The sequence below is a fragment of the Mustela nivalis genome (assembly GCF_964662115.1).
Source record: "Mustela nivalis genome assembly, chromosome: 9".
Taxonomy (NCBI): Eukaryota; Metazoa; Chordata; class Mammalia; order Carnivora; family Mustelidae; genus Mustela; species Mustela nivalis.
The window spans coordinates 91,695,139-91,720,476 of record NC_139028.1 but is presented as its reverse complement, the minus strand read 5'-3'; the positions used below and the strand labels follow the sequence as shown (position 1 = coordinate 91,720,476).

The window sequence follows — 25,338 nt, the reverse complement described above, 5'->3', positions numbered from 1 at the left end:
GCATGTACCTGAGTCTACACCTGAATCTACCTGCCTAGCTTTTAACATGACACAATCCAGCAAACAAGTGTTGTTCTTCGTGGACCGCAAAGAGCTCATGGATTATCGACAGGAGACTGCTGACACAGAAGGAAAGCCCTGTGCTAAGGGCTTCCCACACCTTATCTCGTTTAATTCTCAAAGCAACAGCCTCAGAGGCAGATACTGTGGTCCTTATTTTACAGGAGAGGACACCAAAGCAGAGTGTCACAATCGTGGGTGACACGGTTAACAGGCCACGGAGACACGCTTGGAGCAGTAATGTCTGACGCCAGGGGCTGGGAGTTATGCCTGCACTGTCTCAGATCTGGGAGGTGACCTGGGTTCCTTGAAGATTTTTCTCTTTTTATTCAATGTGGAAGACACATACTTTCATGCTTACAGATTCAGACACTTTTGGTGATAAGGACATGTCAGTGATCTGGAATTCAAGATAAACTTTCCCACAGAAACAGTGCCACAGGTGGGGATGGTGTTCCAGAACAACTCACAAAAGGCCTTTTTATCCCATAATGTTAGCGAGTCCCCTGTGGGATGCATGCCTGTGGGCAACGGAGGCACAGGGCGCTGTGGGGAAGGGACACGTGTGGGGAGTCAGGCAGCCTTCAGGGAGATGCAGCTTAGCTGGGTCTGGAAGGTGAACGAACGGGCTGTGGCCAGGAGGTCAAGGTGGGAGGGGTTTCCCAGCAGAGGAAAAGCAAAGATAGAGGCACAGGGGTACGTGTGGAGGACGGTGTGTCCAGGAAGCTTCGAAGAGTTCGGACTGACCAGAGAGGATGTACGGGGTATGGGGGAAGCTCAGGGAAGACAAGACAGGTAGGGCCGGATCAGAAAGCCACCGAATGCCAGGCTACAGAGTTCAGTTTTCTATGGCATGCTTCTCAGCAATACGGCATGTTCCCATTCTTTACAGAGACACCTGTCTCCCTGGTGAGGATGGAGGAGGATGGGGTTAGGTGATGAGTCAGAAATTTTGGATGGGCCAATGTACACCAGGAGAGCAGCCTCCCTCTACTCCGCCTGAGATGTTCCGACAGCCCCCCCAGCCCCCCGCCCCGCAAACAGGCAGCTTTCTGAGATGCACACCTGACGCCTGGCCTGGGGCCATCAGTGGGTGTAGGCAGAGGAGGGGCCTATATTTTAGAAAGGACACTGGAAGTAGACCCACTGGAGGTCGAGAGAGTTCTGAGGCTACCTCAATGGGCTAGATTAGGGCCTGAGTGAGGGAAGAAGTGGTAGAATCGATGTCCCAAAGTTTGAGGCTTCAATTTCCCAAGACCTGGCAAAGAAAGGCAAAGTGGCAAATGGGTGCTAATGGTGGGTGTTTCTACACAAGGGCGGTACATATTTCTGTATGTTTTTCCCTTGCATCTTAGAGGAAAACCAGGGTCAAACTATGTCCTTGGGCCACAAGTGCTGGGAATGTATAAGTGGTTGTGGGGAAACAGAGCCAAGACCAGGACAGAGGACCAACACATCAGGTCTCAGCTCAAAGGTCACTTTTTCCAGGACAGCCTCCCCTGCCCTACATTAGCCGAGGGCTTCCTGGAAGGTGCTTCCAGGCAGTTTCTCTAGAGTCAGTCATTGCTCATGATGTCATCCCGTCTCCGGCCATCAACTTCCTAAAGGCAGAATGGTGTCTTGCTTGTCACTGTGCACCAGTGCCCAGAATTATGCATGGTACACAGTAGGGAGTCTCTCAGAACTTGGAGTTCTAAGGAACACGGTCTGAAAATCACTGAAGGATGACGAGATGGTGCCCTATATTTGTGAGGGAAGCTGTTGTATCCCCTCTCCCTGCATTTCAAGTTCAACTGGAGCTGAGAGTCAGGGTCTGACTCTCGAGACCCCTCAGCTCTCGGCGTCAAGCATCTTGGTGCCAGTGGCTGGCACAGGCCAGGGATGCCTGACTTCCACTCCAGTGGAGTGGAGAAGATGAGCAGATGAGAAAGTCTTTCTCCCCTAATATTAGATCCAGGCTGGAGCCATCACATCTTGCTGGCCAAAATTTGGGGCTGGCAAACGCTACTCCTTTCCTAGGCAGTGCCCAGGGCAGGCATCACCTGTTGATCACAGCACACCCCTCCCAACCCTTCCCCATCCAGCGCCAAGGATGATTTCTATTAGTCAGGCCTAGGTTAAAGTGATTTGGTCTGAGCTAGCTCTGGATGTCTGGATAGCTGGGGATCAGGAAGGTCAGACACCCAAATGATGGGGGAGGGGTTTCCTCCTTCTCATTTGGCTGTGGAAGTGGACACCATCCCTGCCCCAATTTCTCAGGCTGCCAACTGGTCCCTCTGAGCCTTCAGAACTGGCTCCCTTCTGAGCTGAGTACAGCTTTCAGTACTTTAATTCACGTGAGAGAAATCCCCCTGCTGTGGTTCCTGGCTACTATGCTCCATGTGCGGAACCACCACCCTGCTTAACTGTAGATGGTAACGGGGCTCCAGGAAAGACCCATTTAAGCCACAGTGATCATGTTCCTCTTAAATACAAATGATAGGAAATGAACTCTCCTTCGCACTGACAGGAATGGACCCAGGATGGTCGAATCATCCTGTTAGGAAGGCTGGGTTTTGGTTTGCTGGGTTTCTGTTCATCTTTAAGGCACTATGAACCCCAAAGCCTCTTGAAGGGGCCCTAAACCTGGCTAAGCTATTATCTTGAGGGCAAGGGCCGAAATTCTGGAAGGTATTTCCACTGACTCCTGCAGAGTACACAGTGGAACTTTCCATGCAGAGAGTGAACCGACAAAGCTAGAGGCTTACTGCCTAATTGTCACAAGTTAAGTATCATCTGTTTTCTAAAAAGCACACAGTTTGTTTAGATTGTAAGTGGAATTATGGAGTCAAGTAAGCTCTGAACTGATCAACGCATACCCAGTGATTTCAGCTGTTTAAAATAGCCGAGCACGACAAAGGAAGCGAAAGGCCCACAAACCACCAAAACAGAAGCCATAAAATCTCACATTAAGATTTGTAGACCTAACAATAGGGATTCCCTACAGTTATTCTTAAAGCTTATTGACAAACAATTCCAATGTGCTCAGATATGCCTCATTTGCAGATAAAAGCCCATTAGGAAAAGCATGTTTAAGGGTGAGTATATCTGTGGAAGCAGGGACACTGACAGCAATAGATGGTCTGGCTGAGAACAAGGTTGGAAAAAAAGAGAAAAAACATATTGAGGCTTGTAGTAACTGCAAAAATAGTAGTTGGGAGATGTGTGGTATTGGCAATCATCCTACCATCAGAGCGCATCTTACAAATGTCATTTAAGTATAGTAAGGCATAATGATGATGTCGGATCATTTGCTAGAGACAAATTCAATTGTGTTCCTCTTTTAAAGAAGGAAGGGAGGATAAATTCATTCCAGAATTTTTTTTAATGCAAGATAGTATATACTTTAAGTGCTTTGAAAATTAAAAGGATAAGCTTTGATTATAAAATCATAAAAATTAATTTATATAGGTTAGCTTTACCCCGTTGATGGCATTCAGATGTGGCATCTCTATGATAAGAACAGACACCAGCACCAAGGCTGAGTTGAACCTGCGGAGGTAGAAAGTATGGAGCCCAGGGGTTTGGACAGGGAGAAAAATGACCTGGGCCTTGGGCCTCAGCATGTTTGCTAAACCTAGGATATATTTCAAATGTTGAGACCAAACCCTAAAATGACACACAGCATTAGGGAACCCTCAGGTTGAGCCTGGGAGACCTCCTGCCTTTCTTATCATAGTGGATGGTCTCACGGAGGGATGGGGCAACCCACACTGGAGGCCATCATTGTGCTCTTTTTGTTTGCTTGATTTTTTTCACTTAGCAACCCTTGACAAGTGACTCAGAGGCAGGTTTGGGTGTGATTATCCAGGTTCAACGTGTTGCTACCCCTCGTTGGTGTCCGCTAGGCCAGATCCACTGTGCCATCCATATACGCCTACTTATGGATGGAGGATGGAACCAGGCGTCCTGATAAGACGGTCCTTTGCTGGAAGTCAAGCAGAATGCCTTAAGATCTACTTGCAAAGTAATTCAATCTTGACTTCCTAAAAGTATATGTTCTGGTATTTCATCTATAATTTTTAAAGATTTTTAAAACTAAAAGGAACACAAGATGTTTGGGTGGCTCAGTTGGTTAAGCATCTGCCTTCGGCTCAGGTCATGATCTCAGGGTCCCAGCATTGAGCCCCGCATTGGGCTCTGCGCTCAGTGGGGAATCTGCTTCTCCCTCTCCTTCTGCTCCTCCCCCTGGCTCATGCTGACTCTCTCCCTCTCAAATAAATAAATAAAATCTTAGAAAAATAAAAACAAAAATAAAAGGAACAAAATTAATAAAGGCTTTGGAGCCAGAGCGATGCAGGTTTGAATTTTGGCCTTAGTACCCTCCTACAACTGTGTGACTCTAGACAGGTCACCTGACTGGGCCTCAGTTTCCACATCATGGGAGTTGTTAAATAAGGTAATACAAATAAAATATCTAACATGGTGTCTGGCATATAGAAAACACTCAAAAATTATAGTGGTAATAAAAATTTATTTGATTAAGGTCACCCCGCTAGGAAATGGAACCTGGACTGGAAGGTGGATCTCAAGTCCCTCTTGAGGGACGTCACAAGACATCCCACCTGACCACTCTGTCTCCTCTCAAATGACAGATAGTAGCCACCTGGTTAGTGGGAAGTGGGTTGAGATAACAAAACACTGTCTCAACCTCTCATCCATTTCCTCCCTTGAGCGCGTCCAGCAGGTAAGATTGTGAGGGAATCAGCAAGGGTCTCACCGAATCGGCCCACTGGCTGGGGAGCTCATTTTCTCCTGCATAGGACATCCAGGCCTGGTTCCTGTAGGATGAGGGAGGCGTCGGGATGAAGTAGCCGGTAAAGCCGGGTCTGTTGGCAGCTGGGATGGCGAACACTGCGGGCACCGTATTACCTGGTGTGGGGGAGATGCGTGGGGAAGATTAGACCAGCGCCCCACCTCTTGGGCTGGCCTTTGCACAAGCTGGGGAAGCTGAGAAACGGCGGAGGGGAGGGGGAGCTCTGGCATGGGGAGAGGGGTCATGAGGTGCGGAGGGGACCTCCACCTGCAGTCCTAGCCCCGCCCACCGGCGCAGTCATCTTTTGGGATGCAGACCCGGTTTTCTAGAGAAATGATGGCGCAACTCCTCTTGCAAATCCCCCAGCCCCATCCCAACGCCCCGGACCTACTGGCAAGAAGGGACATCTCAGTGTCCAGATATTTTTTCTCCTAGGAGAAAGAGGTATGCTTAAAAAGGCAAGAAAAGGAGCCAAAAGGGATGGATCCCACTGATGGAATTTCTGGACACTGTGAATGCTTTAGTAAGTGCTGGCAACCTAGTGCTTGCAGTTTTAGCCTAGAAGGTGTGCTTTGAAAAGACTCAGAAAACTACTTAGGGCATGGATAAACCTTGATGTTCATTTCAGCACTGTTTGTAACAGCAAAAAACTGGAAACAACCCACATGTCCTTCCTTAGGGGAAAGGAAAACTGTGGCACATGGTATCATTGAATCCATATGGCAGTTTCAAAAAATGAATTAGAGCTACACGTACCTACCCATCTTGAACCCAAGACTGAGTCAAGAAAACAAAGGCAGAGGGAAAGGCACAGTTTGATGTCACTTGTGTACATGTAAAATACCAATAGCATGAACAGCCACACCTGCATATACATACCCATGTAGCAAAAAAGTTAACACCCTCAATTTAAGGATTGGGATTACCTCTGGGTAGAGGGGGAATGATAAAGGGCTGGATAGTTCTATCTGTAATGCTTTAAAGATACATATAATTACAAACAAACCCTGAAGTCTGGCAAATGTTAATGGATGCCCTGCCTATAACATTTTTCTTCCTATTTTGTCATATTTCAGATTTTTCTTTAAAGAAACAGAACAATAGCTCTGCAGGCCGGGGCTACTTAAGTCGGATACAGTTGTCTTGTTGACTGCTGAGGATGACAGGTAGCAGGTGGTGAATGTGGAAGTGGGGGGCAGGGCAGTGCAAAGAGCACACACACAGCACTGGGGTGCGGCTGGGGTGCAGCGCCGGCTTTTTCCAGGCGTTTCTCCTCTTGCCCACCTGAGTAATTTAAAGCCGACTGATCCAACTGCGCCACGGACACGGGGCCTCTGGACACCTGCGCGAAGGAGGCGCTGTCGTGCAGCTGGGCGGGCTCGGGCCCCGTGGACTCAGCCATCCTGGTCTTGCTGCCCACGTCCGAGGTGGACCTGCCGGCGCAGAGGGGCTGCGTTAGCCGCTCCCCATACCTGCCGCCGCAGCACCACCCAGAAGTTCCCGCCCGCCTGTCACCTCTGGGGTCACCTCTCGGAGCCGCGGGTGACCTCCAAGCCCCACAAGGGTGCGGTCCTCAGGCCTGGATTTGCCCCCCCAAGTCACAAAGGAGGCCAGCGGGCCCAGACCTGGAGCGGCCGTGGTGGTGGACGGAGCTGGAGTCATTTTTAGATATTCAAGGTCAGTGTTCCCCTGAGGGTGGCTCTTGTGTCTCTGGGGAGTAGCCCACTTAATTTCCACATAAAAATAAGCCAGGCAATTAGCGCTGGGTATTAGCAGGGGGATGGTCGGCTTGGGAAGGGATGACATCATCATCAGCCAATGAGAAGCCTCCGTCTGGAGGGTACGTCCCCACCCCACCCCCCAACCCCGCAGCAGGGCTGGTGACCCGGGAGGGCATCCGAGGACCACGTTCCCTGCTATTGCTGCCACTGTTGCTGTTGCTGCTGCTGCTGGCAGCAAGAAGTCCGAGACTCGGGCTGCTCCTGGAACCAGGAGCCTAGCACTTCCTAAGCGTTATGAATGACAAGCACTTTTTTTTTTTTTTTTTTGGTCCCACAGGCAAGCAGAGAATCCAGCCCATTACACACATCGTATTTCCACTTAGTGCTCAGAAAGGCAGCAAGAAGAGGGCTGCCGGGGCGCCACGGGGGCCAGCCTCTCCCCCTCTAATAAAGGGCGCTTTAGCCAGTCTCTATCCTCCCCTTCACAGAGGGACTTCAGGCTCTCCTAAAATTAAAGTGGAAGGAGGCAAAGGCGGCCACAGCAGGTGGCAGGCTGCCAGCCCATATGGCCACCCTCTGAGCAGCAGAGGGTCTGTCACTGTTGGAACAGAACAGAGCCACAGCAAGGCAGCTGGGCAGAGAGGCGGAGTCTGGGTCCTAGCTTCCTTCCCCTGCCCTTCCTTCCCCTTCCCTCAGTTTCCTGGTCTGTGAAACAAAGGGGATGGATGACCCCCTGTCCAAGGCTCCTCCCTGCTCTAATCCTCTGAGCCGAAATGGAAAGCAGTGACCTGCTGGTATCCGGCAAGACGGCAGACAGTGTGAAAGGGCGTGGGAAGAGACCGAGGGTTGAGAGAAGAAATAAGAAAGGGACACTGGCCCTTAGCAAATGGACCACAGATGACTGCTGTCCCATTAGAGCTTGTTGTCCCATTGAAGCTTGTCCCATTAGAGCTCTCAGCAGTAATTAAAGCCCCCAGCACTGCCCAGGGAGGGTGAAACACAGAGGCCAGCATGAGCGGACTCTGCTTCAGAGTGGGTGCTGAGGGCTCGGTAGTGTGGGGTCTCCTTTCCTTTCTCGCTGCCTCCCCTCTTTCTCCTGGCTGCTCCCCGACTTCCCTGGCTTCCCACTTACTCTCCCAGGTATCTGCTACGAGTTTAGAAAACCCTTCCCAGGAAAATTCCCAGGTTCTGTTCCATACACTCAGCCCCCTTGGAGGAATCCCCGAGTCTCTGCCATCAGTTAGACCCTTGCCCCTCATTTTACAGAGAAGAAAACAGGGGGCCCACGAGTTGAGGCGACTTGCCTAGGGTTACGTGGCGGGGTAGGCTGGAACCTGGTCTGTGGCTTCCCACCCCACCCCGGGCTCACTGCGGTCAGGAGCTGGTGTCTACACACAGCTTGGTGTTCGAAACCGCTGGAAATTAGGGCAGGGTCATTTCTGGGGTGGGGAACTCATTTTTCTTCACTATTTCCACAAAGGTCAGACCTGTGATCCCCAGATAGGGTGTGGCCAGCATGTCAGGGGGAGGCTGGGGAAGGAGGGCCAGGGCACTGGCCTGTCCCTACCCCCGGGCCCAGCTGTTTCTTTAATCCTGGACCCTTGTTTCTTAATCCTGGACCCGATGCCTATTCCAGCATCCCTCAGTGCTCACTGGGTTTTTTCTTTCTCGCTTATATTTATTTAAAACACAGGCTTGTCAGATCTTTACAGAAAAAAGACAATATCTTTATCATATCTGAGTTGTAGCTTTCTGAGTTCCTGTGCTCTCAGCCTCCTGGGAGTCAAGAGTGAGGGTGGGTGCCTAGACATGCCTCTTGCTGGCCTTTTGGACACCACCCCTAAATGACAAAGGGGCTTCGGGGTGCACACATGTGTCTGGAGCTGCTCAGACTGGAGGCGGCCATTGTAGTGGCCTGAGTTGGAATAATTTTCAGATGTCGCAGGTCAAGGAATGGGTTGTTGACCCTGGGTTTCTTCAATTGTGCGTTCTACAGGACATTCCATTTCAAATGAAAAGAAAGTTGGTCAACCCTCTGTGTGCCCCCACTTCCTTCATAGTACTCGGGGTGTCCCAAGCACATGGTTATCTGTACAGGGGGTGCACCCTGAATGGGGGCAGGCATGAAGGAAATCTGTCGGGTCAGAGTACACGGGACCAAATCCTATCCCGACATTCCCGACAAGGCCAAGAAAGGAATGTGTTACCGCCTGAGAGAAGCAACAGCCACAGGGCCAGTCCGGGGAGGTACAGGTGGAGGGGGAGAGCCCATGACCATTTCAGGAAGCTGGGAAAACCTGTATGCCTGTGAAAGGGACAAGCAACAGAGGAAGATATGTTAAAACACAGTGTCGATCAACATACAGGTTTTTCTTACTGAAAAGGGAAGTGTGGGGTACCTGGGTGGCGCAGTTGGTTAAGCATCTGACTTTGGCGTGGGTCGTGATCTCGGGGTCCTGGGATCCAGTCCTGTGTCAGGTTCTGTGCTCAGTGGCCGGTCTGTTTATCCCTCTGCCCTCTGCCCCTCACCACCCGCCCACCCCCACTTGTGCTCTTTCTCTCAAAAAAATAAAGATCTTAAAAAAAAAAAAAAGAAAAAGAAAAAGAAAAAGGAAAAGGAAAGCAAGCTTCCAGGTCAGATTTTTCTTCCTTCCTCCAACTCTGCCCTTAGCTCTTCCTTCAGTCCCCCAACCCCCTCTTCTAGCTCATCTCTGACCATGCTGCCCTATGCTTGAACCACTGTGGTCATAGAGTCCCTGAGCTGATCTTAGAGTAAACCAAGTGCTTTCCTGTCTGGTTTTTATACATGCTGCTGCTTCTCCCTGGGATGCTGTCTCCCAGGTCTTCTCGGGGTTCCTTCCTCCATCTCGTTCAGCCAGCCCAATGCTCCCCCAAGGGCCTAGTTACTCTGTCTCCATACTCTGCTTTATTTTTTGTCATAGCAGTTGTCATTCTCTGGCATATCATTGCTTGTTTCTGTGTTGTCTGCCACCAGGTAGAGTGTAATGAAGGTGGGGGCTTTATTGTCATCTCTATCCTGATGCTTGCCACGGGGCCTGGTATATCACGCATGATCAATAAATAGTAGATGAATAAATGAATCATTGATTGCATTTTACTTTCTTATTCATGGAAAGCAGGTTTAGTGGGTGAAAGCAATGGGTTTACAGTCAGTAAGTAAGGGTGGAAGTCCTGGTTTGTGGACAAATAGACTTTATGTCCCTAAGCAAGTTCGGAGGACCTCTCTGGGCCTCACTGCCCTCTTCTAAAATGGGGACAAGGATGCCTTGCTCCAAGGTGGGGGGGTGCCTAGGAAGATCAGGCAAGTCAATGTAAGTATTTCACAATCTGTAAAGCACTATTCAAAGATAAAAGGATTGGAACTGTCACAAAAGTGAAGACTTTAATCAACATGTGAGGGGATAAAAGGAAAACAGGCAGAGATAGACAGGATCAGAGAGTCAAGCCACAGCCTCCTTTAGTGAGAAAAAATCTGGAAATGCTGTCTGGGAAGACAAAGCTTAACTTGTACTTCTCATTCATCTTTTTCTTTAGGTATCATGCCTGCTAGATCTCTTGAGGAACAGGATGACAAGACTTTAAGCCTGAAGGCATCAGGACAAAAAGCAGCAGCAGAGGGAATCCATAAATAGGGTTCTTTGAACTGAATGAGGTCTTCTCCCCTGCAGCATTTTAGCAGACTACATACTTGTAAAGGCCGACCCATGAGCTAACAACTAGATCCTAGATGAAACATACCTCTTAATGCACAGTGGGAATTGCAAGATTTAAGTGAAACCTCAAGGACCCTACGCACCACCCAATCCCTTCCCTCCCCGCAACCCTGCACACACCTCAGGAAACTAAAACCAAACCATGAGCTGAAACCAGAGAGAGAAGTAGAAGTATGCAAATATGAAAGGTGGGTTGCCTGGAAGACAAGTGCCATGTTGGTAAATGATTAATAAGAGATCAGGCCTTGGCACAGGCAAGGGGGTGGGGTGGGCAAGTGGAACAGAGATACAATCAACCTGCGAGGGGCTGACATTGGTCCCTTCCACGAAGGCAGGCTGGTAGTGCTCCCAGGCTCAGGCAGGAGCAATTTTAAGTTTTCTTTGGAGGCAAGCTCCCTAACCCAGGCTCTCAGGAATGGCACAGATTAAGATGAGCAGAAAGGAGCTCATAATCAAAGACCCCAAAACATAGGTGAAAGTCAGGAGAAAACAAACAACAGATTTAGATCTTTAAGGACTTAAGAGTTTGCGATTTCTAGGTTTAACACAGAAAACAGAAAGGTAAAAAATGTTTATAAAAAGTAAATGACCAGACAGAGATATTCTCAGGAATGATCGGGAAATTTGAAAAAGAATGAATAGGACTTTCAGAGGTGAAATGTACTTACAGAAAGAAAACACTCCACGTTGGGGAATGAAGAAATTGAGGTGCCACAGATGAAGGGAAAATTAATAAACTAGAAAATGGAATTGAAGGAGTTACCAAGAATGAAGCACAAATAGATAAGACAGAAAATATAAAAGAGCAATAAAAAATATGAAGGTTTAACATGCAACTAATCAAAGTCCCAGAGAAGAAGAGAGGCAATATTTTAAAAAGCAATGACTAAGAATTTTCCAGAATGGATAAAATCAATGAATTACAAAATCAGGAAGTGCAATGTATCTCAAGCAGGATAAATGAAACACACACCTGGAAACATTGTACCGAAACAGTAGACTGCTGAAGCAAAGAGAACATCTTAAAAGCAGACAGAGGGAAAAGGCATATCATCTACGAAGGGATGACATTTAAACTGACACTGGACTTCTCAACATCACCCAGAAGACCATGGAATGCAAAGTGCTCAAAGAAAATAACTGTCAGCCTAGGAGTGTATCAGCAATGCTCACTTTCCAGAACAAGAAAGAAAGAAAACATTTGCCCAGATCTAGGGGTACCGGCTGAGTCAACTTGGAAATCTCCATTACCGAGCTGCATTTCCATTTTTTTAAAAATATTTTATTTATTTGACAGAGAGAGATCACAAGTATGCAGAGAGGCAGGCAGAGAGAGAGAGAGAGAGAGAGAGAGGAGGAAGCAGGCTCCCCACTGAGCAGAGAGCCCGACGAGGGACTCCATCCCAGAACCCTGAGATCACAACCCGAGCCGAAGGCAGAGGTTCAACCCACTGAGCCACCCAGGTGCCCCCATTTCCATTTTCTGAGCATTAATCAATGATGTATGCTAAGGTTGTATTCAGGGAGCCAAACTCTGAAGCTCGACTAGATCCTAAGCTCTTTGGGTGTTGGCAACCATGGTACCTAGACCTTATGAAGCAAAATGTTTTGCACCTAATCGTCCTTAATCAGTATTTGCTCAATGAATGTTGAGTGAACTGGAGTCAGGAGACCGAAATTCTCATCTTGATTCAGCTGTTCACTTTCTGTACACATCAGTCGGTCTCTGCCCCTCATTTTTTGTCATTTTCCTTGTGAAGTAAGGCCTTGGAGTAGCTATTGGCTTTCAAGCAAACTTTTCTGTAGCCGTGAAATCATTACGACATAACCTGAACACATACCCAGGTTAGGGCAGAGCTTCTGTTGTTGAAGTTGGCGAGGGGGTGCTGGTGAATTTGGCCCTTCACTGACCAGCATGATGACAACTTGGGACCTCCCTGAACTTGAGGGTTTTGTAGAGAGTTTGAAACTCATTATCTGGTACTTCCTTATTATCAATAAACCCTCAAGTAAGGACATGCCTTTCCCAAAATAGAGAAAGGGGTTTGGAGTTTGGAGCCCCTCTTCTCTCTTCGAGGCTCTCTCACGATACTTGGTAGAGAGAGACGACTTATTTTTATCCCTGATTCCTGGAAGGCTTATTCGATGCTCATCAGTTTTTTCAGCCAAGAAAAAGATTTTCTATGCCTGTGTCTGTCCTGTTCACCAAAGAATAGATTAAATATCCTGAGCTTTTGATAAGTACCAAGGGAATTCCTTTCTTTGGAAGATTTTTCCAGATACAGGAGATCAGACCGTTGCCTTTGGGCTGTATCCTCAGGGCCTTGTGGCAACCACAGGGGTCATATAAAAAATAGAGCCTGTGTCCTATGCTTGGGGGCTGAGAGAATGACCTCCCTTATGTCTTCCTCCCTCCCTCTGTGTAGGTTCCCCAGACTCCTGAGCCCTCACGTTCTGGTTTCCCTTGTTATGTAGTTGGAAATCTGGCTTCCTGCTCGCAGTGTTGTGACTGGGATTTCACTGGAAGCTATTGCTCAAAACTGCTGTCTGGTTCCAAGTTCCCTGTTCCATGACAGTGGCCATGAGATGTCCAGTCTGGTACCCAAGGACACCGTCTTCTGGGATCCCTGCCCTCTGCCTAGGAAGGAGATCAGAGACTCAGACCTGAAGGCAGTTTTGTAAACAGGTCTGAGGTCTCTGAGGTAGAAGGAGCCTGGATGTGACTAGACTGGGCCACTCTTCAGGCTTCTTAGAAGTTTGGTTGTAAGAGTAGAAGGGAACAAGGTAACTATGTAGTTTGCTCAAAGTTTCAGTTGCAATGTTTTTGGGAGGTGGTGGCAGTGGGTCAAGGCCGTCCTCTCTAGTAACCTTAGTTACTAGTTATAGTGCTCAAGGGGAGCACTATAGGGATACAGGTCAAAGGGGGCAGCCTGCACCTGGAGGGACAGGGCAGAGGGTCTCAGGCTTTGCCTGGTGTGGGAAGGAGGACTGACAGGCCACAGTCGACCCATCCTCGTTGGAGGCTTTAATCCAGTACCAGCAAGCCAGCCCCCGGTCAAAGTAGACGCACCAGTCTCTCCATACCTGCGAACAGTGCTAGGTTGTGTTGCCCAGTGCCCCCTCCAGTGCCTTGTGCTGACACAGACGATACTGCTCCAGGCAAAACAGGCATCTACATGGGGCTGCACAGAGCTTTACATCCTGATGTAGGAACTAAAATCTTCCAGAAGGACAGTTCGTACTTAGTTGAAAACAGAGGACTTGGTAATTGAAGACTAACCCCATGGTGAAAACCCAGGGCTTATCTTGGTCTGTCAGCTTACCATGAGCTACTGCTAGGGTCCTATCTAAGGTTTCCAAGGCCTTGGGACTCATACAATTTCAAGCTGGAAAGGGAGCAGGAGACATTGAGACCATACCCTTTGCCTTAACCAAGGGGGGGTACTAAAACCGAGAGGTCAACAGACTTGTCCAAAAATCCCATAGCCAGTTAAGGCTGCTGCCTTGCAACTCTGAGCTAAGGATGGTGTGGTGCAGAGGGCACGGGTTTGAAATCAGACAAAACCAAGGTTGAATCCTGGCTTGATCCTTAGCAGCTGCTTGACCATGAGCAACTCATCTGTCTGTGCCTACTTTCTCACCCGCTGTTGGTGGCTATGAGACCCCCAGGCCAAAGGCTGTTTGAAAGACTCATTTTGTATGTTAATGTGACATCTGGCACACAGTGGGTCCTCCACAAGGAAAAACACTTCCTTCTGAGATGGGGTAATTCTTTGATACAGTAGCTGTAGTAAGCAACACTTTCTGCTCCCCACAATTCCTGGAATCCAGGGCCCTCCTCCTACCCCAAGCAGCAAGGGCACCCGGCCTTCCTGCCCCAGGGAAGGAATGCCATAGCTACAGCCACTGAAGATGGTCCAGGAGCCAATTCTCATGGGTGTTTAAATAGCAAAACTGCTGAATTGAGGCTTTTGAATATCAAAAACCTAAGCCTGAAAGCACTCAAGGCCTAAAGTTGATTCTGAAAGAAGAGATTTGGAAGGAGAGGTTCCTTTAGACTATTTTGCCTCTAGATGAGGTAAACACCCTTGGGTTAGGAAGTGGGGAGAGTCGGAGGGAAACCAGAAGTCTTAGATGCTGATGGGTCTGGAGAAGGGGCTCTAGGTCCTGCCTCGAGGGGGTAGGGGGGTGGGGGTGGGCTAATATGAGGAAGATGCTAGACAGGCGAGAGGGATAGTGTGTGTGTGTGGGGGGGGGGGGCAGGAAGTGAAGAGGGGTCCGGACAGAGCTTGCAAACAGAAGGCCCGGATCCAGCTGTGCTCCTCCTGGACTAACAGCTGGAGACTAGATAGAAACAAGGACTCCTCAGGGACACCAGCCAGAGTAGTCAGAGGAAGACAAACTGATGTCTTCTTCCCACCCCTTCCCACCCCTTCACCAGGCTTTGCGTCATGTAAGACCCTGCAATAGCTCAACTCAGGGGTAGGGAGGAAGACCTTGAACTGAAATAGAGCTTTGGGCACATGGAGAAGAGAAAACTAAAGAAAAGTATATGTCCTGCTCCCCCTGAGTTTTGTGGGCCAAGTTTTCTCCAGACTTCATGTCCTACACCTCCCTTTCTCCCTTCCCATGCAGCCCTCCTGGATAAACTGGTTTTTATTCACTTGAGTGCTTTTTCTAAGCTTCGAGGGTATGCCTTTGCTGGATGTTGGGTACTCGGCTGACTTTCAAGGGGCTTTCCTCAGGGTGGTCCAGAGGCAAAGATCCCCATGCCGGGGCTATAGGACAGTGTGACAGTATGACCTGCTTTCAAGGACTTCCGAGAGTTGGACAGTGACCCACCAACCAACAGTGCAGGGGACAGATCCTCTCCTGGTGTTCCAACTGTTTCCCAGCCACCAATGACTCTGGAGCAACCAGAGGCGGAGGGAGCCCAGTAAAAACTGACACTGAATTTTCCACCCCACATGACCAGATGCAAACTCAGAATGGAATCAAATCAGATTCTGAGAAACATAAGAAACGTAATTATCTCTTGAAGTCAAGTGTTGTGGCGAAGGCAGACTCATACCTGACAGGTCTGTGTATCTTATCAACAGAGGTTTTGTTTTGATTTTGAGGGGAGAACAGGAAAAAAAAAAAAGGTGTGAAATTCTCAATTTCATCCTAATAGAAATGTCTCCCTTACCAGTGGCAGTGATAGGAATGGGCGAAATTTTCTCGGGGTCAGCTTCTTTATGAGGAGATCGCACTCTGATGTTCTGGGGATCTGAGTCTCCCCAAAGTCTGGAGGACACCCCAAGGCCCACTGGACCAAAGGGTGGAAAGTGTGTGGGCTCTGAAGTCAAACAGCTCTGGGCTCCTACCCCATGTCTAGCCTCAACAGCTGTGTGACCTTGGGCATGTTTTTTCAGTTCTCTGAGCCTCAGTTTCCTCACTGAGCACATAGGGATAATAATATTGACCTCACAGGATGCTAGGTAGATTCGAAGAAATAATGTCTACACAGCACTTAGCTTCGTGTCGGCACGTGATGGGAACTCAGCAGATGGCCGCAGCTGACAGTGTTATAATGATTACTGTTAGTTGCCCCTGGCAAGGCTGCAGTGGGAGGCGGTTTTCACACTCCTGCCTTGCTCTGAATCCCCTTCTTTGACACCAACAGGAGGGACGAAGGATGTCTTCATTCTACTGGACACATCAGGGGCCGCGGGGAAAACTGATTGGTCATTAGGTGTTGAGTCCATCCCTTCACAGACTCTAGGGTTGAAATGGATCAAGAGGTCCCAGTCTGGCGGCAGTAACCTTTTCCATGACGTAAATGCCATCAGCCTGGCCTAGCTCATTTAAAACTACCAGCTTCATGGGGCGTCTGGGTGGCTCAGTGGGTTAAAGCCTCTGCCTTTGGCTCAGGTTATGACCTCAGGGTCCTAGGATCAAGCCCCATATCGGGCTCTCTGCTCAGTGGGGAGCCTGCTTCCTCCTTTCTCTCTCTCTCTGTCTGCCTCTCTGCCTACTTGTGATCTCTGTCTGTCAAATAAATAAATAAATAATCTTAAACAAACAACAAAACAAACAAACAAACAAACAAAACCTACCAGCTTCCAATGGTCCTCCGGCAGAGCTCCAAGAGCTTCCTTTTGGAAGCCAAAAAGTAATCATAGTTATCCTTCTAAATTGTCCCCTTTCCTATGGATTCCCAGTAGCACAAGGGGGCTCGGCAAGAACTCGGGTTAAGAATCATTATTTCTACTGTGTATCGTTAGCTATTTTTTCCTTTTATGAAAATAGGGACCCCATGTGTTAGCAAAAAAGAGGAAGCCTTCCTCACAAGAGAAGTGCCTTTGATACTGTTCTGGTTTGACGGCCCATCTCTCTGCTGTGTTATTTCTCAGTTCTCTCCCAGTTTTTTTTTTTTTCTCTCTCTCTCTCAGTGGCCTTATTTTTCAGGCCTAGAATGGTGATGTTGTTGCCCTTCTCGGCATCACAGCCAACCCCAAATTATGACAAACAGAATGATCTAGGCTTCCCTATGTCCCACAGTGAAATTTTCAGATGGTTTTGTTAAATTGAGGCCCCGTGGATGTGGATCCCATCATCGGCTGGAAGACCCTTCCTGGTGGTTTAGATTTTTTCGCTCTGAAATCAGATCTCTCTGTGGATCCCCAGAGTCTGGCCTCCAGCCAGAGGGGTCTAGTTCTTCTTAAGAATTATCTTCCAACAGAAGTGAAGCTTCTTTGGGACCCCTACTTGGGGCATTGGAGCCTCCCCATAAAGGAATTTAACAGAGCAGGAGGAGGAAATGATAAAGTCTCAAATGGGTCAGGGGAAGGGATGTAACTAGAGGAATTCCCTGAAAAGGGCAGAATATTCTTACAATGATGACTACCATTGATCAAGCAATTTGAGGTGCTGGGCATCACTGGAAGCCCTCTGATTAATACCAGCAAACAAGTAGCAGGTACTAAATTTTTTCCATCACCTCATCCTCACCGATGCCGTCTTATCACCACCGTTTCATGGACGAGGAATCCAAGACTCAGAGCTGTAGCCCCTACCGTCATTCAGCCACTGTGTGCCCTTCTACTCCAGGCTGAGGGCAAGTCCAGGGATGGGGTCAATGTACGGAGGTCAAGAAGGATGAGCCCACGAAACTGAAGTCAGTATGAATCAATACAGACAGATACAGGCGACCCTTCCCAGGGATAAGACACTTAACAGCTGTGTATCAATGTGGTAAGATTCAGGTGTTTTCTAAATCTCAGTGAGAAAAACCCCCTTTTCCCCCATTAGGGTTGGAACTGATTTAATGGACAATTAGAAAACTATAATTGTTCAAAATGTAACATGATGGCCAAAGGAAAGTCTTTTAAAGGCGATGGATCTGTAAGGCTTGGTGAGAATTTTTCTCTTTCTGAGAAAAGGATGTCTGGACTCCAGCTGATGGGAGCATGGCCTGTGTTGGCCTCACTTAAGTTGCTGACACTCTTCTGGAAGGTCGTGCTTCTGGATACCCAGCAAACTTCCCTGATCTGGCAGGCTCAGGTTCCCGAGAGCTGGGCATGGCCCCCAAATTTTCTATTTTAGATTAAAAACTATTTTAAGAATTTTGCATTGTATTTTACCCATATCTCAGAAAATGGGATGATGGCTGGTGTTTACCCTTTGTCCTTCATTGTCAGTACTCTCCAGGTCTGCATATCACAGATGGAGAAGAGAGCTCCAATAATAACGAGCTCTTCTTCTGACAAGGTCTCACTGTCCTCGGCTTGGCTCCCACCAAATGAAAGACCACACTGAGCCGCACATGTAAGTATTCTGGCCCATGTGGTCAGCCAGCTTCTCACTGCAGGTTGCTAAGTTCGAATCCTTAATAAAACGTTGTTGGGAGCCTAATCAGAGTGAGTCAACTTCCCAGGAGCCGATCCCCGTGAAGTGAATAGACATGAAAGAAATTATGCACCTGCCGAACTAAGGACAAACGCTTGCGGATGGTGGTCCCATACACACAGCCACCCTACCCTCGAGGTTCCATTCGAAATAAACCTGTCTCTCCTGCTAAAGCTTAGCCACTGGGAAAGGTTAAGGCTAGACACTGATATTCCGAGGGGAGGGATGAGAAGCAGGATCAAGGGGAGACATCTCAGTGAATTGGAGAAGAGGGGGGGAGTCTGGAGCAAAGGAGAACAACAAGGAAATTCACAACAGTGTGCAGGCTACTTACTTACATAGCATAGCAATGATTTATTACGTGCCTGTGTGGTTTGGACTGTGGAGGTTGGGGGCATGAAATTATCATGAGGGTCCACAAGCCCACGGATGTCCCAAATAGTCTACAGCAGATGAAAGAAATAAGACAGACGAGGAGGCAAGGTAACATCACACGAGGGAGAAGAGCACGCTTGTTAAGAACACGGGCCCTGGTGCAGACCGCCTGAGTCTGGGTCCCAGCGGTGCCCCCTCCTGGCTGTGCGACCTGAACATGTGTGTAATCCTCAGTTCCCTCATCTGTAAAATAGGGAAAAACTAATACCGGCCTCAGTGGCTCATATGTAGTAAGGACGAAATAAATAAGCTAGCATGATCAAGAGCACATGTGTACACATGATCAAAATGTAATAGTAAAACAGTAACTGTTGCCTTTTGTTATGTCCTCACACATCACAATGACTACTTACAAATCTCTGTTAATGAGTAACCTTCGGGAATAGGGCAGAGACTCTTATAAGGATGAAACCTACACATGTACAGTGCTTTGTTTATTATGGTCCGCGGTTTATCTGTCTTTTTAAAAAAGTATCTGTAGATACCCTGGTAATGAGTGAAATGCATGCTAATTAAAATTCTGGTTTAAATCATGGAAGCTGTCAGTCACTGGGCGCTTTCTCGGATCCTGAAGTGCACTTACCAGTGAACAAAATAGGTGTGACTGACGCTGCTGTAGCATTTACTGTGTGCCTGGCATTCCTCTAAGAGGCTCAGATAGATCGACTCGCTTAATCTTTACAACAACCCTAGGAAGCAGGTTATTTTTCTTGCTGATTTCACCGGTAGAGAATTTAAGTGATGTCTCCAAGGCTAGAGAGTAGTGGAGCAGGGACTCTGAGTCAAACCTCCTGTCACCTGAGCCTCTGTGCTGAACCACCAGGCCCGTGGCCCCCTAATGTGTCCTGACATTGAAAATGGGTCCCCACACTGGGAAATGCAGGAAACCACCAGTGCATGAAGAATGAGATTAAGCCTTCACAGGAGGGATCGTCGAAAAAGAAATTCATTCTGCAGTGTATTACGGTTTGGTATAAGGGCTTCCTGTGTGTGTTTACCCACAGGCTTAGTCTTGGATCCTGGGTGGAGGATGGGAAGAGAACCAAGAAACGTTTGCCTCCAAATCCCCAGGTGGTTTTCCCCTAGACATCGCAGGCCAGAGACCCCTGCGGGAACACAGTGGACAGAGCTGACCCACTGGGGTATGGGGAAGGGATGTTTGACTTACCGGCCGAGGCAGACTGTACTGGTACATTTCTGGGCGATAGGTGGGCACCCACTGCACCCCTGCCCTAGGCCGCGTCATGGTCCCCGGAGCGCTGGTCACCACCTCCGAGTAGGGCAGATGCTGTGCTGAGCCGTAGGCTTCCTGGTGCCGGCTCTGGCCTGCGTGGCCTGCGGATGCCAGGCTGAAGGCCTCTTCCAGCAGCATGTGCATCTGCTGCCGGACCTCGTCGATGGAGGGCTGGGAGCTGAGCGTGGACGTCTCTGAGTGGCCCTTCATCTGCCTTGACCTGCCGTAGCCGCGGGGCTCATTTACCCGGTCAATGTTGGTTTCCTCTATGATCTCAGGCTCCGTCTGGGGGATCAAACACACGCCCATTGATTTGTTAATGAACTTTCCTTCCCCTTAAGGGTGTCTGCACTTTAAAACGTTCAGCTGGGGGACTGAACGTTAGCACCTCGCTGCCCCAGCACGAATCCAGCCCACAGGGGTGGTTAGTTAGCATTGGGCTCAGAAGGCCACTGGCCAGCTCTCCGTGTGCGTTTCACTTTTCTGGAGCTCCAGCGGGGCAGCAGGCTTTGCTAACTGGCATAAGGAGGATGAGAAATGGCTTTTCAATGACGGCATTAATGGTATTCCCTAAAACCACTTTAAGCGAATACCATTTATGTTTATGTTTAGAGACATTCTCCACCCTCGTGCCTTTTAGGTAAAAGAATCTAGAGCGTCTAGTGGTCTACACCCCAATGGTTGAGGGTCTGGACTCTAGATTCACTCCCTAAATGGTCCTGTGTCCAGCCATTTCGGGAGTCGCTGGCTGCCTGACACCAGTTTTATTGGAGAGAGCAACAAAATCCTGCCTTCAGATCCTTGGTTTCATGGTAGACAACACATTACATCAGAAGCTCTGGAGCAAGGAAGGCCCAGCAACCTGTGCTCTAGACAGCCCTCCAGGAGACTCTCCTGCCTGCTCAGGAGCCCAGCGGTTCTAGAATGTTCTCCTGCCTTCCTCCAGCGAACCTTTCATTTTGGGGGCAGCTGCAGTCTCCAAGTGGGCAGAGGCTGGGCAATCCCCAGCTTCCCGGACAGGCTACATGGACTGTCCCATGCTCGCCTGCTAATGAATGCTTATTTAAGGAGTCCGCCTGTGTCTGGGTCTCTGGGTCTGAGACTTGCTTCTGTGATACAGCCTGAGAGCGAGGCTGTGGAAGGATAGTTCACATTCACATGTCCGTGGCTACTACTGTCTGCTAGAAGAGCTCAAGGGTTCCGTGAGAATAAATCAATGCAGATCAGTTACCAGCCTGTAAACTGAGCCTCATCCCCGGGAAGAGTTATCCTGGATAGCCTTGAAAACAAACAAATCAAACACAACAGAAGAAAACTTTCAAGAATGTGTATGGTATCCTTGTCTCTCTCTCTGTGGTGGTTCATTCCACAGGACGAATGCATATTCAACACACTGCCTTATTACATAACTGATCTATTTATTATCGCATACAGGTACTCCAAAGTCGTTGAGGGAATGACACCACAAGATATTATAAGTACTTGGTCCCACGGATGCTCTTTCAGTGCAGTGCCCTTGTCATCCCAAGCCCAGTGGCCTTACTCATATACCGTGCCGCTCTCCGCCAACTTTTCCAAGTCCTTTTACTCATTGCAGTCTGTATTTGCCACCTTTTGTTTTTCCAGTTCCAGGACACAAATAATCAGCTGGGGGGACCAAACTGCCACCCTGATTTTCTTCTATGTGGTCTTTCTCCTGAAAGTTGGGGCCCAGCTCTTGGCTGTATCCATATAATGACCTTGGACTATGGTAGGAAATGCACCAAATAGGATCATATGAGTTGTTGTCTAGCCTTAGTCAATAAACCTGTAGGACTTTTAAACAAGTGTACCTGTAAACATCCTGCATCCAGCATTGTTGAGCTGTCAATCAACATCCTTTTGTCTGTTTTACTGTTTCTAATACTAGAGAAAGACGGAAGTAAAGGCATTCCACAGGATCATCATTAAAAAAAAAAAAAAAGAATTCTGGTTCTGTTTTCTAAAGAAATGTTGTAGAAATTCTTAATTTGGATCTATTTGTTAGTAAGAGTTTCAGCTTTCTTCAGCTGCCAGTGTGTTATCCATCTTTACCATAAAACCTGGAATAAGAGATTTTTGTTCATGTAAAAAAAATCTCTATGCATAGTGACACACTGCCACATCAGCAAAATTAGACGATACGGTTAAGTAAGAGTGGAAAAAAAATTCTAAAAATTCATTAACCTTTGGTGTACTTATCCCACTCCCAAGCCTATTGGCGTGTGCATGTGAACTCCTAAACACACACACACACACACACACACACACACACACATCCATTAAAGAGATTTAGATATCTAGATCCTGGTTCTGAGTGCTTACTACTATTTTATAGAGAATGAATATTCTCCCACCTGGGTGCCAGAATTTAACAATTAGGTGACCTTGGGGAAATGTCTTAACTGAGGTTCTCTCATAAAGCAGGACTCGAGATGTACTTTATTTACAGATCATTTGTTTTGGAAAACAATTCCAGGAAATAGGAGTCAAGGCCTAGAATGAGTAAACTCGGGGAAGGAAAAAAAAGCCAGTCAAGGGCAGGCATTAAATTAGTGATTGTCATGGGCAGATCAGACTTAACCTCTCTGGGGATCCTCCAAGGAACCAGGCAGAACACGCTTTAGGACCGTATGACAAAATTTTGTCCACCAGCTCTCATCCCTCACTAGTCAAGAGCTGGCTCCAGCAGGTGTCCTTGAACTCTGAGATCTCTGCAGGCGCAGGGAGCAAGGGCTCTCATTGGTGTCCCATGGAACAGAGACAGAGAAGCCTCAGGGCAGAAGTAAAAGCTAAGGGACCACTACGGGGCCATCAGGTTGCTGCTGCAGAGGCCAGATCTAAAGGGTGTTTTGAGAAGATACAAGACACGGCATAAAAGATGTTCGAACCAGGAAAGTTACTTTGCTTTCTGTCACTTGAGTTCCTCATCTGTGAAGTGAGGATAGTAGTAGCATCTGCCTCCAGGGGTCTCATGAGGATTAAATACAATGATACATACAGAGAATAGAACAGTAGCATATGGCAAAACAGGACGGCCGCTGTCGTCACCATAAGTGTCGTTATTATTACTTTTATATATTCAAATGCACCTGTTTCTCACAGAATTACTATGCGTCAGTCTCTTGGATACATGAGATAGAGCACAACGAGAAAATGTCACCAGGGAACTTGTTCATAAAGGGAAGTATGCTCCTTAAAATCAGTACATAGAGGGTCAGAAATTTGTTATTTTTCCTATTTTGAAAACGTAAAGGCACTTTCCATTAGTATTAAGTTAATATAAGTGCATTAGAGAAGAAATACAAAATGCAGAAAACACCAAGAAGGCAAGAGACAATTCCTGTAATCTATTTTATCACCCAGAGTTAAGGCTTGGCTGTAGTTCAAGATCAAAAGATGAGGTGCTCAGGGTGCCTGGGTGGCTCAGTGGGTTAAGCCTCTGCCTTCAGCTCAGGTTATGATCTCAGGGTCCTGGGATAGAGCCCTCCATCGGGCTCTCTGTTCAGTGGGGAGTCTGCTCCCCTACCGCCCCCGGCTCCTTATGATCTCTGTCAACTAAATAAATAAAATCTTAAAAAAAAAAAAAGATGAAGTTCTCTGTCAACCTTCAGATCTAGATTTATCAACAAACATCTACAGTAAGAATTGAGAATACTATTTTTATAGGAACACAAGCAAAAATGGGTTATGGAATAGAAAGCAGAATTACTTTTGCCCTAATAAACTCAGAAACATTTCTTACCTGGCTGCATGCCCCCAGGGACGGTTATCAAATGGGGATCTTTTGGGAAAGGCCCGGAAATGTGCTTCCTGATGTTTTGCTGACACCTTCTAGGCTGGTGAATGCAACTTCTGAAACAAATTGCCTTCATGATGCAGAGAACATTCTGGACAGAATTTCAGACCCTGAAAGGACTTTAGGAGACCTGTGAATCCAAGCCCCATTTCCAGATGGAGTGGTCAAGGCCGGAGTGGTTGAAGTAACTTCTCCTAAGTCACCCAGGGTGGCTGTGGCAGAGCCTGGCTCTCCCAGCTCCCATCCCTCCCACCTCCTGCGGCACCATGTTGCCCGTTACACTTCCCTGTCGCCGCTGTTTGCCACCCATACACTGCCCTTCCTCCCTACATCCCTGTCTCCCTAATAAATAATGCATGCTTAAGGCTAACCCGCTCCCAGGTAGGAAGATTAATGGCACTGGGGGGAGCTATGATTTTTCCTACCCCTGAGCTGTCCTCTGCATTTCCAGTCATACTGGTGGATCTATTATGTGAATTTATAGTTGTGCTTTAAGCAGGGCAAAAATATACTTCTTGGCAACCATTCCCTGCTCTGCCACTCTCCCAGGAGCCCGGGCAGTGGGGGTGGGGATGGGGGTGGCTGTGCCAGCTTGGGGGTTCAGTAAGTTTGGTGGGAAAGATATTGCCTTCGATGAGGAGGTGGAGACACTCTCTAGGCTCCCACTGCCCCCACCCCATAACACCCCAACAGAAGTCGACCTCTGCTTCCCACCCCAGAGCTTCCATTTCGTATGGAAGGGGGCTTCCCTTTAGCTGGAGGGACCGGAATTATACCCCCTGTTTCCCTACTGTTCTCACTTGGTTTTTCAGTCTCTGGACATCTACAGGTGGAAACAAGATGAACAGTCATCATACCCTGGGCTTCGCCCTCCTCGCACTTGTATTTGCTTATTTAATGTCCATCTTGCCCAAATCTGGATGCTCGCCGAGCCCATTTCACCTCTGTCTCTTATAAACTTAGCATACATATTCAAAAAGCTTTGTGATATTAAACCAGGAAGAAATTTTGTCCAGTTGTCCATGGGGTAGGACCTGAGGTTAAGCTAAAGGAGCCCCATTCCCTGACACGTTTACTCCACTGCGGATGAGCTGTACGACCACAGGCAAGTCACGTCAATTCCCTAATCCTCGGGCTCCTCAGCTGTCAGATGCGGGAGCTGAACTTTGGTCTGGGAAGGACCTTCCGGTTCTCACATTTACTGTTTTTTGGACTCTGTCTGCCCCAGGAAGAGTCCTGGGTTTTCCACATGTGTTGCCTCACCCATCCCAGAGGACCATCTGGCTGTACCCATTTTCCAGATAGGGCATATCACCTCTATGCTACTGTAACTTGCTTAACTTGCCCCAAGCCCTCTCTCTAATTTACACATTCCTGAAAATACATTTTGCTTTTATTTGTCAAAAAGGGGGAGACGAGCAAAGGCAAACCTCCCAGTGTGGGCTGATGGTTGACTTGGGTAAACGTTGGGGGCTGTGTCTGGGGACAGAGACTTTATTTTTAAACCTCTTTAACTTGAAGTTTACCATGCTTACTTCTCCAACCTCCCAAAGCACGGGGAACTGTTTTTTTGTTTTTTGTTTTTTTTTTTTTGCTATTTTCCAAGTTAATCAAGATAGACTTCAATAAAAATTCTAACAAATTAATCAAGG

General features: G+C 47.9%; 1 protein-coding gene across 3 annotated transcripts in view; it reads right to left on the bottom strand.

Annotated features, from left to right (window-relative positions):
• Nucleotides 1–25,338, bottom strand: part of KIAA1549L (KIAA1549 like) — a 248,277-nt gene that overhangs the window by 3,672 nt on the left and 219,267 nt on the right. For all 3 annotated transcript variants that reach the window (XM_082748886.1, XM_082748887.1, XM_082748888.1), the window contains 4 exons: nt 19,804–20,154; nt 8,784–8,881; nt 6,140–6,288; nt 4,820–4,971 (listed from right to left, as the gene is read on the bottom strand). In XM_082748886.1, the coding sequence (XP_082605012.1) occupies nt 4,820–4,971; nt 6,140–6,288; nt 8,784–8,881; nt 19,804–20,154 (750 nt within the window). The remainder of the gene's footprint in view (nt 1–4,819; nt 4,972–6,139; nt 6,289–8,783; nt 8,882–19,803; nt 20,155–25,338) is intronic.